Genomic DNA, 22,890 nt, shown 5'->3' with positions numbered 1-22,890 from the left:
ACAATTTCGTCCTTGATGTTTTTAAACAAGCCACTTCTTACTGGCAATTTAGGTTAAGTTTTGCCGTCTCCCGCCCCCCTCTCTCCGTTATTATACCACAGATCCTAGATAGCATGTGCAAACGTTACTAAGATTCTCCCTTTGTATCACCTTCTCTCCCTCTTTCCCCTCCTCAAGCCCCCCCCCCACCCTCCGTCATCTTTCCATAGGTCAACATAGGTGCCAGGCATTGTCACGATTCTTGGCTTTATCCCACATTTGTCTTTAGTATCCAAACTCTTTAACTTCCTTTTCTATTAAATTTACATAACATGAAATTTAGTACAAGGCTGGTCACCGAGCAGTGTATAGTCGACGAACGATGCCTATTGGTTAAGATCTGATTATTAGTTTTTAAATCATGTATTTACGTACTCTTTTTCGTTTTTTTTTCAATCAAATACTTAATTTCTGAAGCCATATTGTTTTTTAAATGGGCAAAGCGAAAACAAAATCCCCACATTCAATGAATTGCACAAAACAAGTGAAAATTACCAAAATAATTTTTTTATATTGCACAATTGTCATCATTAACAACATTTCTTGGAAAATAGCAATTAACTACACATTGAAAATGACATTTAGAATTCTTAACATTTATCAATAAATTCAATCTTAAATAATTCAAAACGTAAGTAAGTCAGAAACAGAAACCTGTTTGAGAAAATACTAACAAATCCCCAAAACGAAATGGCTTTAATAATGACGCAAGTCCTGAGTCCAAATGAACACGTTTTATCTTTGTAGAAATCCCTTATGGGCATCAACAATATCATTTAGACTATGGGCCGAGTGACTCTATTGTGTTGTTTCGTACTCCAGATTTGTGTATAACATAAACTATTCACTAAAGCATGAGAAAAATAAACATTATTCATAATCAAAAATGTTTCCATGTTTCATTCATCTAACATTTAAGAAATTAATTAAACTGTAAGCCGATATCAACTTAGAAAATGTACATCTCTTGATGATGTATTAGGCCAATCAAAATATGCAAATGGCGTGACGTCACCAACCTGGGACTTAACAGTGCTAAAATTTAGCCTAGGCCTAACCTAGTCTATAATGACCATGGGTACACCAACAAACTCTCGAAAAATGTGTGTTCGATGCACTTTCCAACAGCAGTTGAAAGTGACAATTTACAGCATTTCTCCAAAACTTCGTGGTCAAAATTCATAGAGTGTGTAAGATTTTGGAAAAATCACGAGACAGCGCATGGGGAAATTCCAAACAAATTGCTCATTTGCAGACCTTAATTGTTGAGGACTAGGCTAGACCTAACCATGATGACATTGACGTCGTATTCACGTTGGAACCCCCCGCTTGTGATGGATTTCTCGTCAAAGCTACCAAAAGTTCACAAACGTGTCTTGGATAGAGCGATTTAAGAAGAAACTGCAGTCTCCGACAATAAAAGGTCAGTTCTAGTTCCACAGCAATTGATTTGGCAAGAAACAGTGTAATGAATATACAGCTGTAAATATGTATGGTCTAGTTCTGCGAAATTAAATTATTGTACTGAAAATACCCTATGCCTAGGTTAGGCCCGCTAGCCTATTCAAAATTCATTGTTTATTTATTAAACCCAAAAATATGAAACATTATTGTAGGAAAATGAAACCTAGTTATCAATTTCAACATATTTTTCAACATTTACTGATTATCTCTTCAATGAAGAAAAGATGGTGACAATTTCTGAGAATTCTTGATATTTTGCTCAATAATCTCTTTCGTGCGGAGGGCGGTATTCTAAACCCATATGTTTGAAAATATCTTCTTCACTCGTGACCAATAGAGGGCTCCCTTCATGAATTTTATCTTTTCCCCTTCTGATGACGCCAGTCCTCAAAGCGTGTTCAGATAACGACATACCCTTCATAGAAGAGAAAAAAGAAACAAATATTTCCAGCATGTCAAATATGAAATGTTTTTTTGTTTGTCACGCAGTCAATTGACGAACTGACATATGATCTCGTTAATTTATGCAAATGTGTGCATCATGAATAACTGAACTGTTGCATTATAAATGAATACAACATTTTGTGTCGTGCTCATAGTTATATAAAATGGCCTTGTAGTAAATGTCTTTTATTAATGTTTTTGTCATGAATGTGAATAGTTAAATGTTATCAAAACCTTGAGTAACACGGTTTTGTCGCTGTACATCGCTACAGTTCGACTTAAATCAGTTAGACGCCCCCACTTTTTAGTTGAACACGAAATATAGATACATGATTATGATCTGGAAAATGCCCGACGGAGTCACAGCCTGAATTGGGGATGGCATAATTGCTGTAAGTTGCATAACGAGGATACTAAATCTCTCAAGGTGGCTCTTTAATGATGAGGTGACCTATAAACAGAACAGGATGAACGTATTTTTTCGGGTCACCTGATGCGGTTCCGTTTCTCTGTGTAACCTTTTTGTCCAATTTTTACAAAAAATAGTACAATAAGAATCCACCTATGCAGAGTGAGGAATGAGTGAGAAAAAAGGGGTAAGTTTTGTGTGCATCTATCTAGCTATAAGCAAGCGACAACAAATTCCCTGTAATTTTACCTTCTTGACGGCGAGTGCTCGAATTGACCTGTTGAAGTGATCGGAACCGGTGAAGTGCACTAAAGCGCACGGGTACTCGTTGTACGGAGCAACGATGATATCCAAACGACGGTGCTGAAGAGGATTATGGAATTAATAGATGTAAAAGAACAAAGAACATAAAAACAAAACAAAAACATTAACAAAAATAAAACGGAAAAACGAGGGCGGTGTTACAATAGAGTTATGGTTTTAATCGTTCATTGTGATTTTAGCTTTATCATTTTGTTTTCTTCTTTTCTTTCTTCTTTTGCAACGAAGCTTTAAATGAAATTAAATTGGTTGAAAGGGCGTAGGAACCGGGGGGGGGGGGCTGGGGGGCACCAGCCCCCCAGTGAAAAATGTGGAGGGGCGGAAGTATCATTCCGCCCCCCCCCCCCGCTTCGCAAGTCAGAAAACCCCTTTTTCATTTCCAAATGAGAAAAAAAATCTCATTTGGAGCACCAAATTGCATCTAAGGCCTGGTGAAAATACAAAATTAAGTTTACAAAATGGAGTGGGTGTTGAAGTGTGCTATATTGCACCAAATTGCATCTGAGGCTACCTGGAAATGAAAAAAATTCCAAAAGGGGAGGGGGACACCCCCTCCCCTTAGACCCCTCCCCCAGGCCGGCCATCAGTCTTTAGCCCCCCACTCATAAGTACCTTCCTACGCCACTGTTCAAATGAGTTTCACATATCTTTTATTCATTGTTTTTAAAAGGTTTAATGGATAGTGATGAGTTGGACCTTTCGCTGTGCAAACTTACATTGATCGTTTTTTATTCACTTTGTGAAAAACAAATTGATTGCGTGACAAGCTAACACCCTTCTCGTTGGGTTATACTTTCCGTTGCTATGGTAAAGTCAAGAAATCCGCCCCCACACCGCTCCCCCCCCCCCCAAATAAATAAATAAATAAAAGGGGGTCACAATTAAACCGAGCCACAATAGTTCTATATACCTCTATATACCTCAAGTATGTGGATAAATATACATAGAGCTGCAAACTAAATATACAGTTTTTAACTTGATCTGGATTCAAGGTTCTATAGAACATTCATGAGCTCCAGGATGGCCGACTCGTATAAAATAAATTCACTCGGCAACTTATCGATCACGATATGACACAGAAATATTATATTAATTGACAGAAATGTGTTTGAAGTGATCACGTTATCGTGGCTTGGCACTCATGCTGTATAGATCATCCTTTCCATAATCGTGATACAGGATTATACGCGTACGAATGTCTGACGTATGAGTTCACTATATACGACGGTGATACAGACTTTGCCTATAGGCTTTAATCTTTATTTGGAAAAGAAAGAGAAAATGTCTGTGCACGTCAGATATCATTCATCAAGTATCACAGTCCAGCAATTGAAACTTCTATTTCAGGCTAAGGTGGTTTCCGACGCATATATAACCTTCCATTTTCAACGGTTTCAAGATCGTTCTAAAAAGTGAAAAACCAGATGGCGAGTTGATGATGATGGTGGTGGTGGTACATTAATGAGATAATAACGATCTCGTGACTTGACAAGTAGGGCAAAGCCGGTTAATACGTCAGAGGTGACGATCTAATCGGGGTAGTTTTCAACTGTTGAGGTAAAACGGCTGCAATTATGTTGGGTTATTTATACTAAAGTGGACGTTTGAAGAGGTAGCGCAGGCGACAGCATTTCATATATCTAAAAGTCGAAAGGATAGAAGTTGGTATGATGTTACCGGGGACATGATAGCCTAACTATGGGCGGCCATCGGTGAAAGAAAAGGAGGAGAACTTAGTTCATGAATGTGTTCTCTCTTACGTTAACTGTATTAAAAATTGGATTTATCCAGTTGATAAGTAACATTTTTATTTGCAGATTTTTGTTTAGTTTTGCTCTTATTTTGATTGTCGCGAATATCAAGATAAGTTTGCATATATTAGTTGTTTTTGCTGCATTAATTGTGCACACCGTGGTCTACTTTTCTTTTTATTTGTTCACCCCGATATCCGCCCATACAGTTAACAATTCCCTGCTCTTAAGCAGTCACTAATTGTATTTATGCATTGCTCCATACTCAATAAAGAATGTAACAATTATGTCTTAAAAGTCCTTTGGATACAGAGGGACCGAGTTGATGATTGATAGACAGACAGATAGATATATAGATAGATAGATGGACGGATGGATGGATAGATGGATAAGTAGATAGATAGATAGATATAAAGGCGGATCACATGCAATAGCTCAACCCAGCATAGCTGATTTGAGCTAAATATCCGTTCAGAATTACGTTAAGCAGTAATCACACATCGTGCGATTAAACGACGCCATTGCAGGGATCAAGAAGCAATACACTCTGCTTATCTCATACATGCACACGTCATCATGACGACATACATACATTTTGCTTCCAGATAGGAAGTAAAATATGTCATATCACTGAAGGCACATCAGTTATCAAACTTTTATCGCAAAACCCAAATATGGGTGGATAGTTGATAACGATCATGAAAACGTGTTTAAGTTCAACAATATGCATTATACGCATGTATTGCCTATATAGACGTACATCCGGGTATACTGACACTGAGAAAGTGTATCGTTAATCGTGACGTATTGCATATTCCTTTCAACGTTACGAGAGGGGAGAGGGGGGGGGGGGGGAGATGAGGAAGAGGAGAGACGGCATGAGGATGTTGTCCGATCATTAAAGTCGAAAATACGTCACAACGTTGCTTGCATTTATTGGAACAGTTCGTAACCTGCAGCCACAAAACTCTGCCTTTATTATAACCTAGAGTATAACAACATCACACTCGAAGTCTGAATGAAATCCTAAAACACCATACCTTTCTGTTTTCTCCAGGTAGTCGACAGACGCCCATGTATTTCTTTTGTTCCCCTCTCTCCTCGACCTTGATCAAGTCGTCGGTCAGAAACCCTTCAATTGCCAAAAAAAGTAGAAATAATTAAATGATATTGACAGGCAGTTCAATATGAATGCGCGTAACCAGAAGGCGGTGGGGTGTAAACCAGCCACCCCCCCCCCCTTCAAGCCCAAAAAATAGCTTACAGTAGTTAATAGCAGACCAGTGACTGTATATTCCTAATTATAAACCTCTTTTTACAGCCTAAATGTGCCTCAGAATGCAGCATTTCACGTCTAAGTTTTTTTTCTGGTGTGTGAGGGGTTGGTCGGGGTGGGGGGGGGCGCTTCATTTAAAAGGATATTTCGGTGGTGTGTTTGCTTGATTAACAAAGTTCCTTTTTCAAATTTGATGACATTTTGTCAATGCATCTCGCAACATCAGAGTCGAGTCAATGATGTTATCACGGAAAATCAGCTCAACATATCTTTTTTTTCATAATAATATTTAACTAACTTATTCATAGAGGGGATTTTTTTTTCACAGACAAAAAGTGCATTAATGATGAAGTTCTAAATACAAAGAGAGTTGGCAGCAATGCAAACATTTGAAAGATCACACATTTCAAGGACAAAAATCAAACAGGAAATTTTAATAAAAAAGTAAAGCTTTTGAACAATTAAAATTGGCTGTAGTGATACAACAGACCAACTATACTATGAACTATATAGCTTCGAGTATGTATACAGCCTGCGATATAATAAGCAAGGTCATATATACATTCATATATATACATTCAATAAAACATATCTCGAGTTAGCAACAAGATGTCGAGATGGGGGGTCGGTTGCTAGGTATGCAGTGTGGAACATTATTCTCGGCAAGGTACAGTATGTTTATACCGCGTTATGTCTGCTACCGGAATATCCACGACTCACATGCCCTTTACTATGGCCAGTAAGATATTGTGATCAAATCTCTAAGGCTTGAAGTGTCTGTCAACAGTATATCAACATCGTCTCATTCGTTCTAGTTCCGCAAGACGCAGTCAACACTTCATGACAGTATCATGCACATTTTTAAAGTATTTTGTGCAATGAGTTGTGTCGGACTTTTTGAACGTCATCAATTTGTTGAAAGTATATAAAGGGCGCTCTTGGAAACCACTATAGGAACCAAGTTTCCTCGGATTTCTCTCATTTACTGATCAATATATATATTATATTGAATATAGGGATGTTATATGATATACAGAGATGATGGAGAAGAGATACTCATAAATTATATTTGCTGAAAAGATGTTTATACAATATACAATGCAAAAGATAAACTAATGACTTAATAGACCCCTCCGGCCCTCCCCCTTCTCCCCCTCCTGCCCCGCACACTATCCTCATCATCCGGTTGACTATATACGAAAGTGAATATGCTATATAACTTTGAGATTGGAGGCGGAAGGCCTTTGAATGGGTTGGATGGACACACAACCAGTTCAAATCCCAACATGTGCTGTAGACTATATAATAAACCAACCAAATTACCGTTCTCGTTACCGTTCTCCAGAGTCAGCTTGTCCCCTTGTTGATTTACCCATATATATAAATTATGATGTTTGCCAATTTAGATTACCAAACAAACATCGCAATTCAAGACAAGTCAACAGGAAATATAAATCACACAGATGATGGGTTGATGACGGCATTTTGGCCGTTATTACACTCAAGGTAATCTAACTGCATTATATGACATCACGAGAAAAAGACCAGGTTCTTAAATTATGCAGTCACAGTATTGGTGTTTCGACAACAGAATATCGTGACGGAATCATTAATTCAACAAAACAAAGAAACTAAAAATAAAATACAAATTAAAAAAGGCATAAAAACTAACAGCTTGCATCTCATATACGTCAGTTGTGCGTTAATTGCAATCGCGATGCTTGCTAACCGAACGGATCTAATTAGGGCTTTTCTATAACAAAATAAACATAAATTAAAAACAAAAGTCTTTTTTGTGTGTCTATACTACCGCTGCGTAGGTTGTGTGTGAAATGGTATAATAACGTTCAATTGAATTTGAAATGACGCCCGTATAGACATGCGCAGATATATAGAAAACGACATCATGGAAAGTAAAATGAATTAAACGAACCTGGCGCAACAACCGTACAGGAAAAATTATATATTTATAAAAACTATATATAATAATTAATTATATATAATAATTATATAAAAGTTATATATAAAAATTATATATATATATATATATATATATATATATATATATATATATATATATATATATATATATATACCCATTTACATAAATAATGATGTTTGCCAATTTAGATGACCAAACAAGCATCGCAATTCAAGATAAGTCACAGGAAAAAATAAATCACACAGATGATGGGTTGATGATGGCATTTTGGCCATGATTAAACTCATGGTAATCTAACTTCTTTATTAATGACATCACGAGAAAAAGGCATGTCCTTAAATTATGCAGTCACAATATTGGTGTTTCGACAACAGAAGATCGTGACGGAATCATTAATTCAACAAAACAAAGAAACTAAAAATTAAAAACAAATTAAAAAAAGGCATACAAACTAACAGCTTGCATCTCATATACGTCAGTTGTGCGTTAATTGCAATCGCGATGCTTGCTAACCGAACGGATCTAATTAGGGTTTTTCTATAACAAAATAAACATGAATTAAAAACAAAATAGTCTTTTTTTGTGGGTCTATACAACCGCTACGTAGGTTGTATGTGAAATGGTATAATAACGTTTAATTGGATTTGAAATGACGCCCGTATAGACATGCGCAGGGGCGTATCCAGGGGGGGGGGGGCGCAACAGGCGCGCGCCCCCCTATTGGCCGTCACCAAAAAAAAAAAAAGTTTAGCAAAAAAAAAAAAAAAAAAAAAAAAATTGATGACGACCTTAATGTGAGATGTCGGTGATCGCTCAACCCCCCCCCCCCCCCCCTCCCGTATGCTTTATTTTTTGTTTGCCAAAAAAAGGTTCTGGCGAAGTTCGGCGGCATAATAGTTTTAGAAACATAGATGGTAATTGTGTTTGTATTATCACTATAAACACTAAATGACATGCCAGCCATACTAAATTGTGCATTTTGTGTCCATATTTACTGGAAATGTTGCTTATTATTAAGGTCGAAAAATGGATCACATATGGCCATGGGCGGCGATCCTGGGTGGAGGGGGGATATATCCCCCCATGAAAATGGGTGGAGGGGATGTAATGCACCATATCCCCCCCCCCCCCACCAAATGCCAGGGATAAGAATATTTTCATGCCTACATTTATGCATCTTCGTTAATGTACGGCTCTTTTTTAGCTTCATTTCTCGCCTACCATAAACGCAGTGCGATCTTTTCAAATAAAGCGTCTTTATAAAGCAAAAATAGTTGACTGTAGGCTTCATTGGCCCTATAACAACAAAATGTATTATTGCGCCCACGGTATTGATATAGCACATATATGCACCCTCATAGTATTCATATAGGCCCTATAGTAGGCCTACACACGTACATGTTCCCTCGAACAGCTGAGAATCTCATGTAACCAGGGTAATGCTTAATACACGTTTCACCTGGATGCCCTAGCAATCGGTACCTAGGAATGTAACTATGTGCAATTGTGTATTGCATGTGTATAGGCCTATAATAGCCTGCATGAGGCCATTTTCTTCATCGAATAATATAACAGAGCTCTCGAACATTCTAACGTTGCGCCTGAAACAAGATTGACAGGGGCAATTTTCCCAAAATAACACCCGAAATTAAAAAAAAAAGTATTTTGGATCCTGATTATGAGATATTTCGGACATGACATCCCTATTTTAAAGTTGGGTATATGCCGCTTGGAAACCTCGGGAAGTGCCGTTTCCGGCCATCTAGAGGGTTTGTTAATCCCAAAATTTTCTTGTACGCTTCGCGCCAACTCATGGTGGCGCTACGCTTAGATAGTCAACAAGGTCATATCCCCCCCCCCCCACTCGGAAGTACGGATCGCCGCCCATGCATATGACACCATTTTGCATTTCAGCCCTTCTTTGAAAGCAAAAATTGTACACCCCTCCCCTTAGACCCATCCCCCAGGACGGCGATCATTCATGCCTGGCGCCCCCCCTATTGGAAAATCCTGGATACGCCCCTGCATGCGCAGATATATAGAAAACGACATCATGGAAAGTAAAATGAATTAAACGAACCTGGCGCAACAACCGTACAGGAAAAATTATATATTTATAAAAATTATATATAAAAATTACTTACATATAATAATTATATAAAAATTATACATAAAAATTATATATATAAAATTATATATATAGATAAATATATATATATATATATATATATATAGGTTTATATATATATAGGTTTATATATATATAGGTTTATATATATATATATATATATATATATATATATATACGTGTGATATATATATATATATATATATATATATATATATATATATATATATATATATATATGTATATTATTTTACAGTGTTACTGTTTGGGAGTAGTGTGGCGATGTTGCAGGCGTTTCTTTCATACCGAATATAGGCTAAATTAGTCAATGATTTCCTGTTGAGCTTGGTGTATCCAATTTGTTTGTTTTCTTTTGTCTTGTTAACGTTGTTTCGTTCCATTTCTCTAAGGGGGTGTTCGACTTTGCTATGTAAGCCCCAAGGCTGCGTACTGTGAAACACTTGCTTCACAACAAATTTTCATTATATGTATTTTTTTCATTTTTAATTCATCAATTTCATGTCTATATCAAATCTTGTTGCGGAAACAATACAAGAAAATGAAAGGGAAAAAAATAACGTCTTATATAGTTATAACCACGTAAACACTTTTTCGTTGTCGAGGTTAAGAACCTGTTGCTATGACGACAGGGTGATCTAGTCTCTGGGTGGTGGAAAACGTTGCATCGTAAACAATAAAACTGCAAATCGCTGTTTTGAACTCTTTATTATGATTGAATCACGAGACTGAAAATGAAATGACGTTAATGCAAAGACGAACAGAATCATTGAAAATAATTACTGTCAGATAGCGATGACATGTAGTATTAAAACAACAGATGAAGTTGATGGATTCGAAGATTATTCTCTTAGAAAATATATGAAAGATATGTATTTTGATATTTAGCATGCATGCAATTGTATGCAAGTCAATGGAGCAAATATGGCACGACACTGGAGAAGGACTTGATCAAGTCTACCGTGACTAAACTGTCCATCCGAGATATTGCCTCGATATGTTTTCGCCGAGTGCCCTTTGCATGATCCTAGCCCCGCCCCAACCACCCCGCCCCCTACATTGATATTGTGACCAACGAGTAATACGTCACATAAAAGTGACCAGGACAATTATAAACAAATTAAAACAACACAGTTTGCCAATCGTTCAAGGGACCAAGGTCTTTTTGCTCCTTCGCAATACAATCAGTGGTTAAAAAAGGCGGGCTATTATATCGACAATTAGACTCACGGGGGCGTATATAGAAGCAACGAATATCCGCATGAACCGAAGAATCCGTCTTACAAAATGAACTATTGAACAGGGTTGCCTTTGCCCAAACGTTTCCAAAATGAGCCGTACGCATTGCATTTTATTATAATTATAATTATTATTATTATTATTTTTTTTTTTTTGCTTTTGGCCGTCTACACAACTTTGGGAGTGAAGATAATGTTGACCGAACTTGGCTGCATTACTCATTGCCTGTATTAATACGTGACTGCAGAAGAAAACTTCATAAACCTTAGCTGATGGTCATTGCCTGAATTTTAGCATTTCCAGCAAACCATTCCATTCATTATGATTTTATCCGTAAAAACACTCATTTGGCAGAATTTCATGTAATATGGGCCGTGTATAGCCGTTTCATGATGATCTGGCAACAAACTACTTTGAATCAGATTTGGCGGGCCAAAGGCAGGTACGTGCGACTTACTATTTTGATGAAACCCCATGTGTACAACAATATCGGGAGTGCCAGGGTATAGGGTCGATATTCGCCCGATGAAATGCCGACCTGCAGGCCTTGACAATATACAGTGACACATATGAGACACCTTTTTACAGATCGTGTAGTGTTTACTATTAATCTAAGCTTCAGAGTCCTTGTAAAGGTGTCAGCTGTTGAATTAATGGCCTACCACAGAGAAATATACACCATGTATTTGTATACCCAGGCGCTCTTTGATCTGTATAGAGGTGTGAACCATCTTATGCTATCTTGTATAGTTCGCACGGTGTACCTGAGTACTGATATATTCTGTTGGCATATATGAATTTGGAAGTAACAATAAAAATGAGGTACGAAGTGCAAATTAAATAGTCACCCGATGTGAAGTGTAAGCTACAGACCATTCCGGACGTGGTAGCTTATATCGTCGTAAAAAAAAAATCTGCCTAACGGGCCAATTAAACTATTAACCCATATATGCTGACAGACACAATAGTATAACCTGCCTAGCTTTGTTGATATGAATAATCATGAACCTACAACGTAGTGGATACATTGACCTAGCACAAAACGTGGTATGACTAAGATTTAGTTACCCCCCCCCCCACACACACACACCCCATCCCCCTCATTTATGAGGGGATGTAGGGTACGTACATCTATAGACGGGTGGGGTATTCTAATTAGCATATGCGTTTGAGTGTCATCCTTGGCTTATGACAATAAACATAGCTGGTTAAATTTCAGCCCGCGGGCAAGTTGTCTACACCCCGCCAAAATGCTTTCGAAGTCCTGTCGATGCCTATATTGAAAGTTTCCACCCAGATGGATGGACACTTTTGATTGTATGTATGGGAAACCGGTTATTAATAAAATATTTCAATCGACCAAAGACGATTATTTTGTAATGACGTCCAATAACAAAAACTGTGGGTAGAGAGAGGGAGGAACGCATAATGTCACCCATCCACCCGACCCCCAAATCGATATGAAGTAATATTTCTGGGGGGTGGGGGTGGTAGGGTGAAGGCGTAGAGTTCATTACAAGTTAGCCACGGCTAACCTGAAAGTCAATTCCCCATGCAGATACGATATCTTATATATATATATATATATATATATATATATATATATATATATATATATATATATATATATATATATATATATATATATATATATATATATATATATATATATATATATATATATATATATATATATATATATATATATATATGAAGACATGTGAAACTACCTGGAATTTTGAAAAGAACTTTTGCAAGTGCCAAAGACTGTGTGCAGGAGTTAGTCGATCCAGGCTTGCGATGTGCGTGCTATTACAACTAAATTATACACGCGGCCACAAGTAAAGTTTGCGTGACCAGTAGACGAAATGATAAAATATTTTATAGAAGACAAAACTGGATACACAGAGTTTGAAAAATGTTCTACCTTCTTCTTATTATTTATTTCATTTCAGAGTATAAAGTGATTTTCTTTTCCTTGCCTTTTAAAAAGAAGTAAAATAGTATAAGAAAACCATACAAAGGCAACTAGAGATATACAGGGGGAACAATGCATGAAAATAATATTTCAAAACTGATATGAAAATTATTCTAACCTGCCAGTAAATATTTGCGATATTTTTTTTCTTGGTTGGGGGGGGGGGGGAGGAACGAGTTTTCTTACGGGTCTGACATTTTAAAATTATGCGAACTGATTGCCAGAATCGCAATTTCAAATGAGGAAATAACGATATCATAAAATACAAAAACATTTAGTTAATACCGTAACTCTCACTTCTGCTTTGAATACGGATATGTGGTAATTCAGTGTAAGCTCTATCACAATCTGTTATTGTAATTTGAACCTTTACATCACCAACAATACATTATATATCGAAAGGGGAAAAAAGAAACTGTTCCCTTTTAAAACCTCTGATATTCAAAGAAGAAACTCTAGACTCTTTCCAGGATAGCGAAACAAAAACGGCATAAAAGTCAATTTGCCGATATTGGTGGGAAAGAAAAAGTGGCAAAATCTTGAACAAAATTACTGCAATTATTGCAAAAACAAAACAACAAAAACAAACATCCTTTTGCAACAAAGCACCCCTTAGTCATACCAAACTTTGTCAAAGGGGAACTTGGGGGATACCTCCTTTTCCGTTGACGCCTCCCGAGGCGACAACAACCGCCACTGAAGGGACACAAAAAGATGATGCAGGTGAGAATTGGGATCGGCAGGCAAAAGAAAAACGTTTGAATACCCGAGAATTAACCCTCTCCCTTACACATCATAACCTGTATACCATGGCGTCTATAGTCATTTCTGTCAACATGATCCGACTCAAATTAAGCAAAATTGCTACGAGAAAATGATATCTTAGACTTGCCGAGTACTCGAATGAATGACTGTGAGCGGCCTCCTGGTGGTGGCGGCGTCATCAATCTAGCACACTTAACACAAAACATATATACTGTTGACGCAATCAACAACCGTGTTCCTGACAGTCCTCTTGCATGGTGAATTAGAATGGGGAGGGGATGATTAAATCTTAAAATGAAACAAGTTAACTTATATACAAAAAGTTATAAATTGAATAATTATTGGTTTTGAAATTTTCTAGCTATAGCCATCAAACTCTGATTAACATCTGATAAAATACCACAGTGTCTGGAATATATACAATATAGTGCGGAAGGTTCCGCACAGAAAATCCGTACATCCCAAATAAACTGCACTATATAGGAGTATTGAAATACTCCTGCAGACTATAGCGTAAGCATAGGTGAATTCCAAACGTATATAAATATTCGTTGTAAAAGTATGTTACAATTAAGTCCCAAATCGCCAGGTATCGGCAGCGACTGAATGGCTTCTTCAGAAGTAACTGTGTCATCGAGAAAGGTCTTTTCGTGAGGACTGTTTGCTATATCGCCGGACGTCAGTTGTAAGTGACGGCGAGACATCGCTTGAGATCTCCTCGTCGCAAACTGCACATTTCTGTGATGAAAGACTGTGAACTGATTCACTGCTGCATGTGTGATGCTCGGTGCACGGTTGTGACAAACCGGTGACATCCATCAGTGTTATAGCAAACCGAGATATGAGTTCTTCGATGTCGGTAACCGATATACCGGTATGGATATCACTCATAGCATTTCTTCGCCCTCTTCTTCCACAGTTGGAAACACTTGTTGATTGTGTGCAGTGGATGCTCATGTTGACACTTTGTTCAAGTCTATCGTATAGTCTATAAGCTAAACTCACGGTTATTGCCCGCGGTACACGATGAGAACGGGTGTATCCCGTAAACAAAATATTATAATAATAATATTAGCAGGATTTGCTTTCCGATCTGTATGATTTGCTTTCCGAGAAACTGTATGAATTTATTTATACAACCGGCTATGGTTATTTGCGCAAAGTGGTATAGAGACGATTGTGTGAAATGACGGGGAAAAAAGATACCACTGTATGGCTTGACCGTCTTCTGTGCAATTGTGATCAGTCCTATGGTGAAAGCGTTACTATCACTACTTTGAACGAATTAGCTCAGATGGTATATATTAGAACAGTACATGTATCATGGCAATGTGAGCCAGTTCAGTCAAATAACAATTCCTCGTCAAAACAGATAAGATATTTCTTGGTAAAACAAACACGTGACAGGATCACTAAGTCGTAATGGTTTTCCCCTGCACGAGTTATATGTCGTAATAACTAATGACTACTCAGAAATCTCCTTCAAAGTACTATCACGAACACTAAATGTGAAAGGTGAGTTGACTTCCCTCAAAAGCGTAGTAATATATATATATGGAGGCTGGAAGTTTGTTCACTGTTCTTGATTTTCCAACTCATTACGATTTTCAATTATATATACATATATATATATGAACTATCGAAAGTAACTTTACGGCAATGTTGAAAGAAAGTTGATTGATCCTCTCTAAAGTGATCACAAAAAAAAATCGTCGAACAAAGCACAGAAACCAAACTTATGAAAATGGCAAGTTCGGAATGTGATGTTCAGTACTGCACTGAACAAGAGACGTTTCTGTGACTGACTCACAGCTAGTCTATCACCTGTTATTAAATAGTCATGTAAATGCCAAGTTACGTATGATTCGTCATCTGTGTACGTATTCGCGTCTGTGTCACACAGACAATTGATGACGTCAACTGATTGTTCATCGTCTTTGTCCAATCAGAGTTACGAGGGTGAAAGGTCGCCTGGTTTTAATACTGATGAAAATTTCCTTCTACCAAATACCATGATAGAAGTGTGACACAAATCTACCCATTACCTTTAGCTGATATGATAAGAGGTCCTTATGAAGAACAACTCCCTCAAACAGCTAAGAAAGATCTTGCTCCGGTTGAGAGATATTCTACTGCAGTTTGAAAGTCGCCGTACGTCTGAGGGCTGTCATTTTGTATATCTGTGAGGTCCAATTGCACCTATGAGGATCTGAAACCTTTCATGTTTCTCCTTGTTTTTCTTTTCCACATTTTCAAGGTAGAATGTTAACATTGACATCCCAAACAATGCCATAACAAGATAATATGTCAACAGATCCATCATTATAGATTCAGTGAAACGGTACCCATCGCCATCACAGAAAATAACATTGCAATAAAGACAGGAAAACATAGACACTTGAAGCGCGCGTGGCTTGATGATGACTTGATCAAGTCTACCGGTTGTTTTGCGAGTGAACATTAAAATCTGTAATATCTCCCAAATGGAACACGATTTTTCTTAGCTGTTACGGGGAGGTTTGTTCATGACAGTTATCTCTATCACATAGAACAATATTGACAGTTAGGTTTGTTTGTTACTCAATGTTCTAACCTGACCAAATACCAGTGAATTTACACCTGAAATCTGTAAGACTACGGTCTGTAGAATACCATGAACCTATTACTGATAAAAAAAAATCATGTTCGTGAATCTTGAATCCTTTATCCACACCTAGGAAAAGTATTTCTACAACAAAGTTGCATTTTCATGAAATTTCTAAATACATAGGACATTAATAACTGTAAAGCAAACATTCGAAATGTACGATCACGTTCTAAGAAAAAGTAGATTATAATTGGTAAAGTAAAGCTAATAGCATCTACCATAATGGCATCACAGACCACATACGCATGTGTTATATTTCCTGTAAGAGTAAGGGGAGATTTTGCCAGTCAAATTATATTACAAAACTTCAATCAGGAAGTCGTTGTAGGGAATAAGAACTTCCTGTACGTGTGGTTCAAGGAACCATAGATATACAGCTGGGGATAATCAACTGACAGTTTGGAATGTTTATCACATTAAGATATACGCTATATTGGCCGACACCAGAATATCCCGTAAATGTTTGGGGGAAACATAATCAGGGAGACAGGCGCAGATACTCTAAGATGTGACCTGCCATTGTGTGGACCTGAGGTCATTGACAAAGGAGAGGGTGTGGACCCGAGGTTGTTGAAGAAGTAGAGGGTGGGGACCTGAGGTTTATGTTGAACAAGGACAGGGTGTGGACATGTGGTTGTTGAAGGAGAGAGTGTAGACATGAGGTTGTTGAATAAGAAGAGGGCTTGGACCTGAGGTTGTTGTAAAAGGAGAGGGTGTGGACCTGAGGTTGTTGAATAACGACAGGTGTGGACATGAGGTTGTTGAAGGAGACAGTGGGGACCTGAGGTTGTTGAATAAGGAGAGGGTGTGGACCTGCGGTTGTTGAATAAGGACAGGGTGTGGACATGAGGTTATTGAATAAGGAGAGGGTGTGGACCTGAGGTTGTTGATTAAGGAGAGGGTGTGGACTTGAGGTTGTTGTAAAAGGAGAGGATGTGGACTTGAGGTTGTTGAATAAGGACAGGGTGTGGACATGAGGTTGTTGAAGGAGAGAGTGTGGATATGAGGTTGTTGAATAAGGACAGGTGTGGACATGAGGTTGTTGAATAAGAAGAGGGTGTGGACCTGAGGTTGTTGATTAAGGAGAGGGTGTGAAACTGAGGTTGTTGAATGAGGGCAGGTGTGGACCTGAGGTTGTTGAATAAGGACAGGTGATGAGGTTGTTGAAGGAGACAGTGTGGACATGAGGTTGTTGAATAAGGACAGGGTGTGGACCTGAGGTTGTTGAAAAAGGAGAGGGTGTTGACCTGAGGTTGCTGTTAAAGGAGAGGGTGTGGACCTGAGGTTGTTGTAACAGTGAATAGATGGCACTATTTCTAAACAGACAGCAGAGCCATATGTCTATTGAACACTCTCATAGATAGACGCATAAGTCAACGATTAACAGAGAACTTGACTGGATAAATTATAAACAAATAGAAAAAGAGAAAAGAATTTTATTTATTTATTTTCTTCTTCTTTTTTTTCAACAAAAAATTATAAACAATTGGAAAAAATTTGAACCAGTGCAGTAACCACAGTGGGACAAGCCCCACACTCTACCAGTCGAGCTATCCAATCCCTTAATTGGCAGTAGGGATTCCATTGATAGGTCCTAGTACTTTGCATACTGAGAGAGGGATCACGCTCAAATTTCATATGATGCAACCCAGAAAGCAGCAGGCAAGGGAAATTTGGCTGTTTATGCATATATCTGAATAAAATGAACAATGGCAAACTGAATGAGGATGCTTATCTTCTCGTAATAATATCTCAGTGGTACCTTAAAGCCTTCATACATATGTATGGCATTTATGCATACATTTATGCATATTATGTATTTATGCATATATTCAAAGAAAATGAACAAATTGAAAACTGAATGAGGATGCTTATCTTCTCGTCATAATATCTCAATGCTACATTAAAGCCTCCGTACATATGTATGGCATTGCCAATAACAATTTCTAACTACTGTTTTAAGGCCTGAAGTTGTATGCTGTTACTTTGTGTTGAACTTTATATGTTTATGTTTTGTACTTTAGGTCTTCTACTTTATTTTAGCTAGTATTGAAGTTTGCTTTATTTCTTTTCAGTTATGTTGCTATCATTCTATCAAATATACTGTAATGAATATTTGACTTATTGATGCGATTATCAGGTAAGGCAATAACTATTTCAAGACAAAATAGATCAATGGCTTACCTGTGGAATGCAACTTTTCCAACAATTTGAAGAGAATTCCTTTGTGAGAATGTCCATCTAAATGTGATATCAAGACATCGACGTCTCCGCAAGTTTTCTTCCCACGTCGGAAAGATCCACAAGTGGTGCAAACAAAGTTTGGGTTGAACTCCTTAGTAGCATCTTCAACCTAGTCATGCATAAAAGTCAAGAGAAGTTACTTACATAACAAGTAGGCCGGAACCAAACCCAATTATTATCGTTATAGCTTCAATATATTACAAAGAGTTTTGTGTCGAACAACTTCACCTAAACAACCTCAAATTCATTCCGAAGTTATGCTAGTTGGAACATACAATAGGTCTGGGTGCTGCCAGTTTGTAAATCTGTGATGTCACATGGTGGCACTAGGAGGTGAAATCATTTTATTTTTCCTTTCAAATATATCATATTTTCAAGGTTGGTTGTAAACAGTATAAACACCGAAACCAATGTCAATCATATGTATCATATGTATATAAAGAAACTTCAATAATTTAGATTCAGCAGTTGCCAAAACCCATCTCTATAAATTAAAAGAAACCCATTGTACTATAAACTATTAGCAATCCATTAGACAATCTTATGTGGCTAGATGGTGTGATCTTTAGACTTACTCAAGTCTTCATTCTTTGTGTGTGAAGGAACATTAAGCCTGTGATATCTCCCGAATGGGATAAAAAATTATGGAAACTGTTGTGGAAAGGTTTTCACCATAAAATGATGATGGATGAATCTGTTTCCCTAAAATTAGCAAATCTAGAAAAAAAAACTCATAGAGTCCCAAGTTGTTGATTTTGTTATGTATTTGTTTGCTAGAGGTGGCATGCACTAATATTTGGAGACTGTTTTAAAAATCTGCTGGTACTGGAATTGTTTTCAGCGACCACGTTGTTTCTTTTTTATATGAATAAAAGAAAAAGGAACAGGAAAACAAAATGGGAAATGAAAGGTTTTGGCTAATATAGGAGCCTGTAGTTTCAGTCTCAAGTTTAAACTAACTACAAAAGTAAGGAAAGAACTGTAAACAGGCTGATTGCTTTGAAAACCAAATCTATCCTGGTATTGCATAAATTGCCTCCCAAAAAAGAAGAAAAACCCCTGACAACTCCTTTTAACAGGACGCAGAAAAGTTAAACCTCTCACCAATTTGCCAATTTCTGCCGCTTCGTCTCTGGGCATTCTATCAAGAAAGTCGTAGTAATGGCTGAGGCCGATCTGTTGTTGCTTGTTTAATTTGGCCTTCGTTCTTACATCCTCCAACGTTTTATAACCCTTCGAGAAATGAAAGGAGAGAGCACGGTTAAGGATGGGGATGTACCAGGCCTATTGCCTCACATCGTGTAGATTCGAAATTGCCACTTACCAATTGTACAAACTCTTGAGCGACTGTGGGTCCAACGCCCCAGATGTTGTTGAATATGTCAAGGATCTTAGCCTCTTCTCCTTGACAGACGTGATCAATTTTACGGAGGTGACCGCTCTGAACGATCTCGGCTATTTTATCAGCCAGTCGAGAGCCAATCCCAGGGATGGCACTTGCTTCCTCCCAGGTGGTGACTGCTCTGGGGTGTGACTTCAACGCACCGATGGCTTTCCGGTAACCCAAGGCTCGCCACTGGTCTTTGGTGTTCTTATATGCATTCATTAAAACCTGTTGGAGGACAAAGAAAGGAAACACAGAGTAATTTCAAAAGGTGAACTCTCCAGAGGACTTTTAAGCTTTATTTTTGCAGTGGCATAGAAAATTTGATCAAAGTACAATTCATGACTAAATACGATGCCTGATTGAATATTTAACTAATTATCATTTCAGAAAGCACCTAATTTATTCATATATTCGATAAGCTGCTACATGTGAATATATCCTTACCTCCAGCTTTTCTGTGATATGTTCGTTAAGATTAACAGACTGTGATGTGGATGGTTTAGCACAGACCCAGTTACCTCTCTGGTGAAAATAAAAGAAAAATGATCAGAGAATTATGTTGTAATTTCATTGATTACCGTCATGTACTCCATCATCTGATGGCTTCCTCAGCAGGAAGTTTGAAAATATGTCAACAGATTTTTCTTCAGGGGTGTGATTATGACGCAGAAAAGTAGAGGTTCTTGTATGGGTATTTCAACAATGCACCACCTCTTCCCCATATAGAGGATATATTAATTTGGTTCATAAACAATATAAGCAACATGCTGATTAGCTACAGCTATAGCACACTGCATACCAAGTAATAAATGTTAATTACGCATACCAATCAGCACTTTGTATCATATTCAGTTATATTTATAGAAGGATACCTTTTATTCAAAATGAAATGTCATGTTTACCACCCTGCAAAAATACATACTTATATATAGATAAATGTTTTTTCATATACACATGTACAGTTTCCTATGAGTACACATTAAAAAAAAATATTAAAAAAAAGCTCCTCCACTGAATCCTACTTATTGTGCCAGTGACAACAGGAGTCGTTGAGTACTCCCCGTGGTATGATTACGAGAACAAAGCTCTAAGAGTGAGAACAAGTACTCAATCTTGTACTAAGTAGTATCTATAAAAGATGTTGCAAAATGCACACGTAAGGAGTACTTGAGCACACATCCACTCATGAGTACAAGTACGAGTACTGGCATGAACGTTTACAGATTTACTACCTACCAGTCTGCAAATACTTACCGGAAGTTTAGTCGGGGATGTCGTTGGTGTGGACTGGTTGGACGTTGACCTCTCTCCAGCCTCTTCCATCTCTGCTTCACCTTCATCTTCATCACTGGGAACATAGTTACTATCTTCACTGTCATAGCCGACTTCTTCTTTAGTTTTCTTTGGAGATTTTGTACGAGCACCAACTTTTGCTACATTTTTGGTCTCTCCGACTTCACCAAACGTTTTTTTTGTCATTTTCTTTGCTTCCGTATCGTTTACGGTACCCTTGCCTGGCTTTTCACTATCTTTAGTTTTAAAATCTATGAACAGTTCATACTCTGAAGTGTTGATGACTTTCTCTTCCGATAAGCACGTGCTCAACCAATTAGCTTTCACGACTACTGCATTACCAGATGTAAAGTCATCTTGAGAAATATTTGTTATCTTTAAAAATCTTTCCGAGGTCATCTTTTCATCGACGATAACGAAAGACACGCTCTGATTGTATCTTTGGCAAACTTCAGCTCCTTGTTTGGACAGTTGTTTATTGAAGATATCTGTTCTTGCTTTTCCTAATCCAGAAGACAGTACAAAAACCTGATATCCTGAGAAAATTGTATCTGTCTGCTCCTTGTCAGGGGAACTAGATTGGTCTATTTTTCTACATTTTAAGGGTCCTCCTTGTACTTTTTCAAGGACTCTTTTCTTTTCCATGTTTGGTTCAAATAGCACACAGAGATATTGCTACTTCCAAATAATTTCACAAAGCCGATTTACCGTAATTTAACATTAATGTGGTGGTAAGGGGAAGGGGGGGGGGGAAGAGGTGAGGATGGATTTTAGCAGGGATTCAAGTGTGCACATGATACCTAACCATACTGAGAAACTGAAGCACACATTTCAACATAAATTCCTTAAATTCTAAGTTGGGCTGCTTTGACATTATGCATAATAAACATTGAATTAGAAATATAACTTTGGTAATTTAATGTAATTATTAGCCTTAAAATGTTATTAATAAAGGCCACAAAGTTACTCAAATGTTTGCCAAAGATTTCAAAATATTGAGATATGACCATTTCTGTCATGTGTTGTTAGTTTCCATGTTTATTAAATGCTCACACTCACAGGGCTATTTGTAAGATGTTCCCAAAATTACATTTAGGTCTATGCTATTGATCAAATGAAATGCTTCACACAATCGAACGTTGATATGCCAAACCAGCGGATGTATTGTAGGCCTAGACCAACGTTAAGGTTATTCAGACTATTTCAGTTGATACTAGTGTAGCATCTTACCTACTACTACTTGAACTAGTGGTAGTAGTAGTACTAACTAGGCATCCAGGCCTAGGCTTGCTGGTACCTTTAGTCCTAACGTCAAGGCCCTAGTGTATAGGTGCGAAGTAGAGTGAGTTTCACTGAATTGTTGTAATTTAGTCCTTTCCAACATCGACCAAAATTCCTTTAGCACGGAACAAGAACAGTAAGAAGCTTTAACTCATACGTGAACTTAAAAGAAAAACATATTGTGAAGATCCAACCAAATTAATGTTTCAACTAGTCTCTACTTGTCTGTAATCTCTTCAAATTGATCTGTTGTGACGTCATACC

General features: G+C 37.6%; 2 protein-coding genes across 3 annotated transcripts in view; one reads left to right on the top strand and one right to left on the bottom strand.

Moving 5' to 3' along the window:
* Window positions 1–1,134: 1,134 nt before the first annotated feature.
* LOC139967386 (RCC1 domain-containing protein 1-like) overlaps window positions 1,135–22,890 on the top strand; it is a 29,780-nt gene continuing 8,024 nt past the window's right edge. Inside the window, exon 1 of one of the 2 annotated variants that reach the window (XM_071971119.1) lies at window positions 1,135–1,144. The gene's annotated coding sequence lies outside the window, so the exon portion shown is untranslated. The other variant, XM_071971118.1, reaches the window with a different exon arrangement.
* Window positions 1,607–22,870, bottom strand: LOC139967384 (DNA polymerase lambda-like). Its single transcript, XM_071971108.1, has 8 exons — window positions 21,307–22,870; window positions 20,497–20,574; window positions 19,990–20,277; window positions 19,770–19,898; window positions 18,606–18,774; window positions 5,469–5,560; window positions 2,606–2,719; window positions 1,607–1,918 (listed from the first exon to the last, which is right to left on the bottom strand). The coding sequence occupies exons 1-8, from the start codon at window positions 21,988–21,990 to the stop codon at window positions 1,763–1,765; spliced, it is 1,710 nt and encodes a 569-aa protein (XP_071827209.1). The 5' UTR covers window positions 21,991–22,870; the 3' UTR covers window positions 1,607–1,762.

This window comes from Apostichopus japonicus, chromosome 5 (genome assembly GCF_037975245.1).
Source record: "Apostichopus japonicus isolate 1M-3 chromosome 5, ASM3797524v1, whole genome shotgun sequence".
NCBI lineage: Eukaryota > Metazoa > Echinodermata > Holothuroidea > Aspidochirotida > Stichopodidae > Apostichopus > Apostichopus japonicus.
The sequence above is the reverse complement of the archived record's forward strand: the minus strand, read 5'-3'. Positions and strand labels throughout refer to the sequence as shown.

Bases quoted from the DNA above. Each gene is read 5' to 3' on its own strand.
- LOC139967384 (XM_071971108.1), bottom strand. From the start codon at position 21,990: ATGGAAAAGAAAAGAGTCCTTGAAAAAGTACAAGGAGGACCCTTAAAA. The intron at 20,278-20,496 runs GTAAGGATATAT...GTCCTCCAACAG, and splicing joins ATATCACAGAAAAGCTGGAG to GTTTTAATGAATGCATATAA. The intron at 18,775-19,769 runs GTGAGAGGTTTA...ATGCATGACTAG, and splicing joins CGGCAGAAATTGGCAAATTG to GTTGAAGATGCTACTAAGGA.